This window comes from Bidens hawaiensis, unplaced genomic scaffold (assembly GCF_021521415.1).
Source record: "Bidens hawaiensis isolate Kalapana, Puna unplaced genomic scaffold, B.hawaiensis_p1.1 tig00012230_1, whole genome shotgun sequence".
Lineage (NCBI taxonomy): Eukaryota > Viridiplantae > Streptophyta > Magnoliopsida > Asterales > Asteraceae > Bidens > Bidens hawaiensis.
The window spans coordinates 366,237-377,149 of NW_027491989.1; the positions used below are offsets into that span (position 1 = coordinate 366,237).

The 10,913-nt window shown below is 34.8% G+C and overlaps 2 protein-coding genes and 1 pseudogene across 2 annotated transcripts; 2 read left to right on the forward strand and 1 right to left on the reverse strand.

The window, feature by feature from the left end:
* The first annotated feature begins 4,072 nt into the window (after positions 1-4,072).
* On the forward strand, positions 4,073-6,037 carry LOC143540416 (uncharacterized). The gene has a single exon (XM_077033484.1). The coding sequence runs from the start codon at positions 4,263-4,265 to the stop codon at positions 5,946-5,948; it is 1,686 nt and encodes a 561-aa protein (XP_076889599.1). The 5' UTR covers positions 4,073-4,262; the 3' UTR covers positions 5,949-6,037.
* Positions 6,038-7,677: 1,640 nt separating this feature from the next.
* LOC143540429 (uncharacterized) lies at positions 7,678-9,087 on the forward strand (annotated as a pseudogene).
* Positions 8,949-10,692, reverse strand: LOC143540417 (biotin carboxylase 2, chloroplastic-like). Its single transcript, XM_077033485.1, has 5 exons — positions 10,593-10,692; positions 10,147-10,222; positions 9,955-10,001; positions 9,502-9,564; positions 8,949-9,146 (listed from the first exon to the last, which is right to left on the reverse strand). Exons 1-5 carry the CDS (start codon positions 10,653-10,655, stop codon positions 9,087-9,089), a joined length of 309 nt encoding a protein of 102 aa, XP_076889600.1. The 5' UTR covers positions 10,656-10,692; the 3' UTR covers positions 8,949-9,086.
* Positions 10,693-10,913: the final 221 nt, after the last annotated feature.

The window sequence follows — 10,913 nt, forward strand, 5'->3', positions numbered from 1 at the left end:
CCCCTGGCCCCCACTAACCTTCGCCTCTGGCTTGAGCATAAAACCACACTAAGCTCAAGCTTATCTTAGCTCGACTAAAGTTATTTCAAACACTAATAGATCTTATTTTGAAGACAACTTTAAAAAAGATATATGAATATTTTGAGTTGTTTGAGTAAGTATGAGTAATAAAAATATAGTATTGAAGTTAGTTATATACGTGTATCTTATTGTCGAGCTGCTATTGATACTTCTTTAGATGTTCTAAAGTTATGCATCATAAAAGCTCATTAAGGGAATATTCAAATACATGTTTGATCTTGTCTTGAAAACCAATGAACTAATTTTGTTGAAGAAATTAGAAAGTTGTGTGTTTGGATGGTTTAAGCTTATGTTCAAGCACGAGGAAGTTGATTAGTGTATTTGGTCGGATGCTTTCACATTGCATTGTCTATGTATTATGGATTGAGAGACTCCTCGGATTGCTTTTGATGTTTTCATTTTGTCGTCCTTTTCTTTTCTTTCTTATGTTTCTGTACCTTATTTCAAGCTTTCCACTGAAGGCGTTTGCGCTGTTTAATAATATAAATGTTATTTTTGTGGAAAAAAAAATTAAACTAATATTTGTTCTTCATTTGATGTTAAAAAAAAACAACTTGAAACTAAGAACCGGTGGTTTAAAAATAAAACGTCATAGTTAAGTAATCAAATGTAAGTGAATGTATGCTTTAGAAACAAACAAACGTATCCAATATAATCTCACCGTAACAAAACTATATATAGGATATGCATTATAATATAAGGAAAATGATCACTTAGTTAGAAATTTTACTTTCAGTTCCTTGTTTATTATGTACTAGAAATTGCTTAAAAAAAAGAAAAAAAAACTTAAATTTGATAATCAGCATTAATTTTAATCTTGAAAATTAAAAATGGTTGTTGATATTTTAACTGAAGGTCAATATCAACTTTGTTCTTCAGTATCAAAGCTAAAGGTCAACACTAACTTTGTTTTTCAGTATCAAACTTGTTTTTTCAGTATCAAACTGTGAATTGGCACTTACAATGATTGTAACCACTAACCACCAAATGTTATGATATTTCATGGAGGTTGCGATGATTCATTACAATTGTTCACCCTTATGAATAGAAATCGATTTGGTCTGAATTTAGGGTACCGTGTCTTAATACTTATCTTATATCATTTTCTATTATACAAAATGAACGAGGACAAATTATATCATGACAAAGTAATCTGATTTTTGGTTAACTGCTATAATCTTCGATATTATCTTCTTTATCAATTAGATTAGATTGAAATAGCCCATTTAATAAAAGGTTTAACACAAACGCAACATGTTTTTAAAGTTAGAGTAACTTATTAGCCCATTGCTTTTTAGAAAAGTTATATTTAAATTGTTAACCAAGTCACTTGTTGATTTGCTATTAATAATATTTGAAAATGAACACAAAAAGGACAACTTGAACTCGACACATTTGGTTTTGTGTGTGTTAGAGCGACACGTGGTGACAATACAAATAAATATAGAGCATGTGTTTGAGTTGGGTAATTTAACCCGTCAACGGATAAAATTGGGCCAAAATAAGCAGTAAGACCATCTTCTATGGTGAGGGGTCATTGATGCTCATCCATAGTGCCACATCAGCGTCACGTGGGTGCTGAGGGCATCAAAACCCCACCAAAGATGCCCCTCTATGGCGAGGGAGCATCGATGCCCCTTTAATTTTTTTTATAAAACAAAAAAAACCAACAAATTTATTAAATACAATCATAATAAAAATCAAATTAAATTAAATTTAAAAATATATAAATAAAAAAACATAAAAATTAAAAACATACAAATAAAAAAAATATAACTAATATTTGTTGTCCTCGTTCTCGACCTCGTCCTCGTTTGCGTATTTTGCCATTATCCTTGCTTTTTTTTTCTCCAAAAACGTCCGCGTGACCACATCTAGATGCGAGAGATCCTTTGCAAGGAGCTTAAAATCCTTTTCTCGTTGCCACTCTGAGTTAGCTTTCTTTCTTTCTTTCTTCATGCATGGCTTTATATTCCACATGCATCGCTTTTCTTTTTTCATACATTATCTTGAGTTTGAGCTCAAGCTTGTGTTCGAGTTTAGGTTTGATAAAAGATCTATGGTAGAAAGTTGAGAGAATTTAGAGTGAATTTTGAGATTTGTTTGAGTAAAAATTGGAAATACGGTTTATATTATATAGAAAATAATTAAATTAATTTTTTTAACGTTTACGTTATGTAGCCGTTGGTGAGGGAGGGCCCACCTTTACACCACAAAGGCGCCCATCATTGGAACGGTCCTTGGCTTTGCACCCCACCACCAAGGGCGCCCCTTGGTGGTGTTCCGCGCCCAAGGGAGCCCCTCCACATGCCCATCGGTGTCTCATAGTGGGTGGTCTAATAGAACAAAAGAAATACAATTGAAAGTCAAACTTTCATATATGCTGCTAAGACATAACCGATATGACTACTTTCACTATCATGGAGATTGTTCAAACTTTAAAATGAAAAAAAAATAGGTGTACAAAAATGTTAAACAATGGCATACGTTGTTTGATATAAAATTTCTAATGGGGATAAACATCGATTATACCAAATATAAGGTTCAAACGTTTATAAAAAGATTTAATTTTCATAGACTTGGTGTTGTTCAAATAAAAATATCATAAGCTTAAGATTAAACTTATTAAACGGTAACTTTCTAGGAAAACCGATGTATAACTAGTAGTGTAAATGAGCCGAATTTCTCGTAAAGTACTACTTTTGATCAACTTGTTAAATACTATTTATTATTAATAATAAAAAAAATGAGCGTTTACATAAATTATTACTAACTTGTTTAATAGTAAAACTTACCTAAAAAGAATATACGTCGAGGTGTGTGGTGTAGCCGAGCTTGACATATATGAAATTCGGCCTCATCTAGAGTTTATTTTTAATATCTAGCTCAGACTCAAACTCATTTAAACTCAACAAACAAGTTGTCAAGTTGATATTAAGTACTTTAGGAGTGCTGGGTTTGTTCAACTCGTATTATTGTTAGTTAATTAATAAATTACAATCAAATAAAAATAGTTGTTTACTTATAAATAATTGCAAAGGATATAGTTGTTAATATTCTACCGTCAAGTGAAGTGACTATTTGAAAACTTACGCTCCAACGTTACAAACACTAACACGGAGACTTGAAGCCCTCGTGAAATTACGCCCACGTGAATCTATTCAAACTCAAGCTCCCCCGTTAGTCCGTTAACTTTCAAATCTTTTTTTTTTTTACTTTTCAACCCTTCACTTTTGATATATTTCAGTTTCAACCCTAAAATCTAATTATGTTTCTCAATAAAATCCCAAATCAATTCTTCTAACCAATTTTTTTTCATGTTATAAGTGATTTAAGATTGGTGTGACTTTTTATTTTTCAAAACTGCATTACAAAATATAACACTTTGATTTTTAAGTGTTTTATTTTTTTAAAAGTTTTTATTTAATATACGTTTTAGTTTTTTTTTAATTTCAAATTTTTAGTATAAATCATTTTATTATGATATTTCTCTACATTTTATTGTAGTATTGTTGAAAACTAAGTTGTACTTAAAATCAATCATTTTTTTTTTGGATCTCACGATTTTATTTTCGATACAATTCAATTTTCAGTTAATTAAAAGTAAATAAAAAAACTTTCTAAATAAATTTGTACTAAATATTATTAGTCATTATGAAAGGAAAAATTATATCTTAAATAACCAAATAAAGGAATGCAATATCTGAAACTTGTTGGTCTTTCCTATAAAAATGAAGTTTAAAAGTCAGAAAATATTTACATTAGCTTCAAAAAATTCTTTAGCATTTCTATCTTATTACAAGATATGCAATTGTGGATTTGTGGCTGAAAGTATCATGCCAGGGTACAAACAAAAAACTAGCCTAAAGAATGAGGGTATAAAATGCCATTACACCAACTTGTGATCCCATTTTAACTCCATTGGTATCTGGCTCCTTGCATGCTTTCTGATCCTATAAATAAGTGTAACATTCTTCATCAACACTATCATATCTTTCACCTGTCACATCTTATATTCTTATAAGTTATAATCCTTCCACTAACAATTTCATCATCATACCTTCTTGTCAAAGTAACCAAACAAACATACTTAAACCCCATTACTCCCTTTGATATCCCATTTCAGTTTTCACCATCAAAACCTTATTTTTTCCAAAAACCAAAACAAACCCACCTCTAAAATGATGATTTCTACATGGGTTTTCAAAATCTTGATCATTTTCTTAGTTTATGTCTCCGGGTCGTCACAAGCGCAAGTTTGTTCTGAAGTTGATAGGGAAGCACTTATTGGGTTCAAAGCAAGAATCTTGATTGACACCACTGGGATCTTGTCTTCTTGGAGAGGTAAAGATTGTTGCGGAGGCGGTTGGGAGGGTATTCAATGTGATAGTGTCACAGGGAGAGTGACACAAGTTATGTTACAAAGGTCATTTGGTCAAGATAGTAGCATATACATGAAGGGTACACTTTCCCCTACTCTAGGGGACTTGAAGTTCTTGGAGGTTTTGGTTATTAACGGTATGAAACGGCTTTCGGGGGTGATCCCATCAAGTTTCTCGGGTCTTTTACGACTTACACAACTTGGTTTAGAAGATAATGCACTTCAAGGAACAATCCCTATAAGTTTAGGCCAATTGTCCTCACTCCGAACACTTTCATTAAGTGGCAACCACTTAACCGGTCCAATCCCGCCCACTTTTGGAAAGTTGAACAAACTTGTTCAACTAAGTTTGGCAAGAAACTCGCTCACGGGCCCTCTCACTTTACCTTTAGGTAGCCAGGCTCGTTTGCAGTATCTTGATCTGAGCTACAATATGTTATCGGGCTCGATCCCATTCATCTTGGGCCGCTTTTCAAGCCTAAAGTTTCTCGACCTTTCCAATAACCAGTTTTCAGGCCCAATACCAAATTCATTGTTCAACTTGTACAAGCTTCAAGACTTGTCGTTAAACCACAACGAGTTGACCGGTCAACTGTCGTCTGAGATAGGGCGTCTTGTGTCTTTAACCACCCTCTCTCTAGGTTCCAACCGCTTTGTTGGTCAAGTCCCGGTATCCATCTCACAATTACACAACTTATGGTACCTTAATCTTTCCAAAAACGCGCTTTCAGATCCTTTACCCAATGATGCATTGTCTAAAGGCGTTCCTTCTCTATTATCTATAGACTTGTCTTATAATAAGTTCAATCTAGGAACTATTCCGAAGTGGATAACAAGCAGACAGCTGTCAGCCGTCTATTTGTCAGGGTGTAATCTAAAAGGGTTGTTACCAATTTTCACAAAACCAAATTCGATCACATCTATAGATCTTTCTGATAACCATTTCACAGGTGGAATATCAACTTTTTTTCAAAGGTTGACCAGCTTACAAAAAGTCAAACTTTCAAACAACCAACTTAATGGAAACTTATCACAAACCATTTTACCAGATGGGCTTGTAACACTAGACCTTCACTCGAATCAGCTTTCGGGCTCGTTATCGGGCCTGCTGACGTCAGCAGGCCGGTTCTTGGAGACGGTTGACTTGTCAAACAATCGGATCACAGGGAGCATTCCTAGTACAATCTCCAAACTTGTTGGACTTAAAACATTGGATGTTTCAAGAAATTACATAACAGGTACAATTCCTCCAAGTTTGGGAGGTTTGACGAAACTAAGGTGGTTAGATATTTCAGTTAACTCGATTGGCGGGAAAATACCGACAAGTTTGTTGTTGGTCGAAAATCTAAGGCATGCTAACTTCCGAGCAAACAAGTTATGTGGAGAGATCCCGCAAGGAAGACCGTTAAACATCTTCCCTGCAGCGGCTTATGCGCATAATCTTTGCTTATGTGGCAAGCCTCTGCCGCCATGTAAGCGATTTTAGACCGAGTGGTGGGTCGGGTGGGGCCAGCAGGATGCTGACTCATCGTTCGACACGAGGAAGACGAGGAACTATGGTTTCTATAGTTTGTTTTAAGTGTAGTGGTTAAGTATTACTTTAGATGGTGTTATTATTCCTCTAGAGAAATAATTTATTATTTCAAAGTTGTAGCCTTGTAGGCTAATATTAATTAATCCAAAACTAAGTAGTTTGATTATGCTAATCATCTTTGCTTGCGGTTGAAGAAACTCCATTATTATCATCTAACTTGTATAGTAAGATATACATGTTATTATTTCAAGTGGGCATTATTGCATTAAGATATGACATCTAAAGGTGGCAGAAACTAAAGCAGTGAAGTTGCTACAAGCCCTACAACAACATCATTCATTTTCCATATTGTTCTTATATCATCATTGTTAAGATTAACACGTGTTTAAAAGTAATATTTGTATACCTAGAGCAATGCACCAAGAAAGTGAAACAAGCAGTAAGCTGTGTAAAATTTGAATATCAATGCAATATTAAAAAACAAGCAAGATAGTCATAAATATTGTGCTAAAAAGAAAAAAAAAACGCATAAATTATTCTCTATGCCGTATAAAGCTTAACCTAAGGGTGTTTAATATTCAAATCGTATTCGTGATAAGCAATTATCACAAATGTTTGACAGTCTTTCATTTCTCGCAAATGTTTTACAGTAGTGGAAAGTACACTTGTGAGAGCATATACTGTCTAGACCGTCCCAAATAATGTTGTCAATTTCGTGTCGTTTTTTTTAAACAAATTTAGCTTTGTGTCGTTTCCCTATCAAGGTGTTTAAACTCATGTTACTTTCAAGAATACACATATTTCTTAGAATGTCAAACATCCCAAGAACATTAGTATCAACATTTAAATCTCTTTGACGTGACATTGAAAAGGTACGCGCGTACTACAGAAAAACACCAACATAACATATTGACAAACAATAACAGGTAAAAACATTTCGTTGGTTAATATGTTGGATAGATGTTGTGATATATCATATATTCATATGGCAGATATTTTGTTTTGCTAAATCGTTGTATATTATTTACTTAGCATTTTGTTGCCTAATATGTTGGATAGATGTTATGAAAACGTATTTTCTCTAAACCGGTTAACCGAACCAACGTGAAAATTGAACTAGTTTGAAACCGATTATGTAGAAACCGGTTTGGAACCGAATGAGCTGTAGGTTCGGAATCGGTTTTTAATTTTCTCCACCAAAACCGGTTCCAAACAGGTTAGCCAAACTGAAACTGGCCAAAACGAGGCAAAAACATGTCAAAAGTCGAATCGAAACCGATTGTAACCTGATCAAGAATCCAGTTTCAAACCAAACTGATCATAAACTGGTTTTGACTTCAGTTGCCAAACCGGTTTTAAGTTAAACCGGTTTATGCACCTTTACCCAGCTTTGTCTACGATTACGGACATATGAAGTCATCTTTAACCATTATACTACCCGGTAGTTTGGCTTTATTTTTTGGCAGTTAATATAAAAATAATCTTCAACCGTCATGGGCAATTCAGGTATTTCCATTTTCCTAGAAGTTTCCTGGACTTTCACTTTCACTTTCACTTTCACATGCTTTGTTGATCATGAAATAAAACCACCGTAACGAAACCCTAATCCCCAATTTCCGGCAACCATGTTTCTTGTACACAAAGCAAACTTATCTCACCATTTCCGATCACCCGTTAACATATCCCCAAACCAAACCCTAACCCTAACCTTAACCTACTCAACGCCACTCAATTACTCGATCAGAACATAATTCACCATCTAAAAACCCTAGTTTTCGATCCAGATTCATCAACCATCAGTTTAATTTCCCTATCAGAAGCGGTTACGTTTCTATCAAAGCTTCATTCCGAGGCAGAGGATCAGTTCAATCAGGATTTGTATATAGATTACAGTTTAAAGGTACTAGATCTCTCTAATTTGATATCGTCGAAGGTGAATCAGTTAACGAATCAACGGATATTGATTAGTTACAGTCTCCGGTTGCTTGAATTATCCGGTGAGTTTCCAGCGACGGAGAAATTGATTAAGGCGAAGGATGCTTTGACTAGATTTGTCGTCGGTGAAGCTCCGGCTACGGATAATGGTTTACGCGCGAAGGCGTTGATTGAGGAATTGATTGATAATCTGCCACGTGGCAATGGCAATGAAATAGATCTTGTACGTCGGATGTTTTACGCGACAGTTTTCGTTGGAAGCGTTTTGGTAACCGTTTTGTTTGGAGTTGGAGTTGACTTGGTCAACGGTGAGCTGGATCGGATTATTGACTGGGTGAAGGTGAAGAGGAATGTGGTTTTGGAGGTTGATGATGTGGCAAGGCAAGCGGTGGTGGTGCATGATCTTGTTGAGGAGGTTGGTGGCGGAGGTGATGATGGCGCTAGGGTTCGGTTGGAGGATGGTGTGAAGAGATGGCGGTTAAGGCGAAAAGGTTTTCGGATGGTGTAGATGCGTTGACTAACGGAGTTAACGGTTTGTTTCGTACTATCTTGAAAATTCTTAGTGGATGTTTAGATGTTTAGTTGGTAGTTGGTGTGGTTTTATGTTAAGTGTGAATATATGTTAGATGAAATATTAAAATGGTGTATATTATATAACATTAAGAACAGAAAAACATTAGTGTAAGTATAAGTTTGTATAAAGTTGGGTGGGTTAATGTATAAGTGGTTTTTATTCTGCAATACCTGAGAAGTGAAGGAAAAAGTGACTGCAGTTACATTTTTGTAATTAAGCTACGTCACACTTTTACAAGTAGCGTAATTTTATTACACTACTTCGTATCAGTTGTAGCATAAATATAATCGTGTTTGTTCGGTTTGAAAATTATTAGCCCAAATTTGAATTCCTTAATTGAGTTCAGTTTGAAACAAAACCAAATTTCAGGTTTAATTCAATTTTTGCGATTCGTTTATTTAAAATTGATTTTGTATTAAATTTTTATACATAAGATGACAAGAAAACATTATTTAGCAAATACAGATTTAAAATGGATGCCATAGATTGAAAGTCATCTCAAATACATTTGTAGATCAAATGACTTAAAACACTAATAATACATTTTTATTACAAAAAAAAATGAGCAATGAACTCACTCTTTAAGCTACAGCCTTTGCAACTTCTTTAGCAGCATTTGATGTTATCAACTTCTGTGTTGGCTGCAATCACATATAACAAGTGCTACGACTCTTTAAGAGTAAGTGTTTGGGGTGTAAAGGAAATAAGAAGACATATTATAAACTGTATTTACTAAAATGAGTAAATACGCAATTTAATGTAATTTATATAGGTTTCTTGATACTAATTTCTCTTTGTTGGGATAAGTATGATATATTATGCGAGTTTTCAGAGGTATATATGAAACTGCTCCGTTTATAACCATTATGAAAGTGTTACAGATAACACTTTTAGTGTTTTGGAAGAGTAAATATAAGATTACAAAATTTAGGTACGGTATTAGGAACATTTAGAAGGATATTAACAAGATTAATACCAAATTAACAAATTACTTACCTCAGCTAATTCTTCCTCGTGCTTTGGAATGAAAGCAGCGTCGACTTTTCCATTCTTGAAGTCCTGAAGTGAAATAAGAAATAAATGAAATAAAATGCAGCACAAGCAGAGTTTAAGCTTGTAAAATCACTCAGGAGCAGAACCCGAGCCCTCTTAAGTTAAAGAAGCAGGGCTTGAGCTCTCCTTAGGTTAAACAAGTTCGGCTTGAGCTCTCCTTAGGTTAAATGAGCTGGGCTCGATCTCTCTTAAGTTAAGCGAGCTGGGCTGAATCCCTCTTTAAGTTAAACGAGCTGGGCTCGAGCTTTGTTTAAGTTAAAAGAGCTGGGCTCGAGCTCTCTATAAGTTAAACGAGCTTGGCTTGAGCTCTCTTAAGTTAAACGAGCCCGGCACGTTTACACCCCACATGACAAACATGAACATTTTAAAAGAGTAGAAACATGACAAGTTGCCTACCTCGATATCAAGGATGAGCTTGTGGTACTCAATTGTCGTTGGAACCCCTGAAATAGCAATATAAAATAATAAAAACAAATACTTTTTACAAAACCCTAAAATGGAAGGAAATCTGAGAAAATATAACTAAGGGGAAAAGAAGCTGCAAAAAATGATGGTTTAAATTTACTTGGTGAGGAAGTTAAATTTTACCTGTGATGATAGTATCATCAAGAGCCCTTTTCATTCGTTCAATTGCTTTTTCTCTTGTTGGGGCCCATACAATAAGCTAAAACCATAATCAATAAATTAGTTATGGGTTAGAGACAAAAGTGATCCAAATGATATAGTTCTACACAAACAAGTTTCTTAAAGGATGTTATACCCTCGAGGTCATAAGTTTAGCCCGTTTAAGAGCAAATGGGTTGATTTGTTTTATACATTCCTTTATAATGGGTCAAATTGAGTTAAAAATCTAATATCTTGTTAAATGTAAACAGGTTGAACCTGTCGAAAGGTTCAAAATTCACCCAAAATGTATTCAAAATTTGTGAAACCTCGTTTCTCAGTTACAAAATACTAATGGTTTGTGACTTTGTGTGATTGATATGGTGATCTGAATGTGTATAAACTTTCAAGAACTCTAGAATATTACTAACCTTTCCAAGTAGAGAATCGTAGCTTGGTGGAACAACGTAATCGGTATACACGTGGCTATCCATTCTCACAAACGGACCTCCAGACGGCAAGTAAGATGTTATTCTCTGAAGAAACACTAAGTGACCCCGGCAGATTACGGATAATCTTAGGGTTAAATAGATGTTTCCCACGAGGGTTAGGTCCGGCAAAGATGGTTATTCTTCTGATGTCCTGCAAAACAGACACCGTGAGCTCGTCACTGAGAAGGGGGGGGGGTTCCTCCTTGTGACCACCCTCCGGCGTGAGAATCAGACTAGGTTGCTCTGAATATAAGTTTATAT

Coding starts and splice junctions, on each gene's coding strand:
- LOC143540416 (XM_077033484.1), top strand. CDS start 4,263: ATGATGATTTCTACATGGGTTTTCAAAATCTTGATCATTTTCTTAGTT.
- LOC143540417 (XM_077033485.1), bottom strand. CDS start 10,655: ATGGATAGCCACGTGTATACCGATTACGTTGTTCCACCAAGCTACGAT. Junction 9,565..9,954: donor AGCTCATCCTTGATATCGAG/GTAGGCAACTTG, acceptor ATTTCACTTCAG/GACTTCAAGAATGGAAAAGT. Junction 9,147..9,501: donor ACGAGGAAGAATTAGCTGAG/GTAAGTAATTTG, acceptor ATGTGATTGCAG/CCAACACAGAAGTTGATAAC.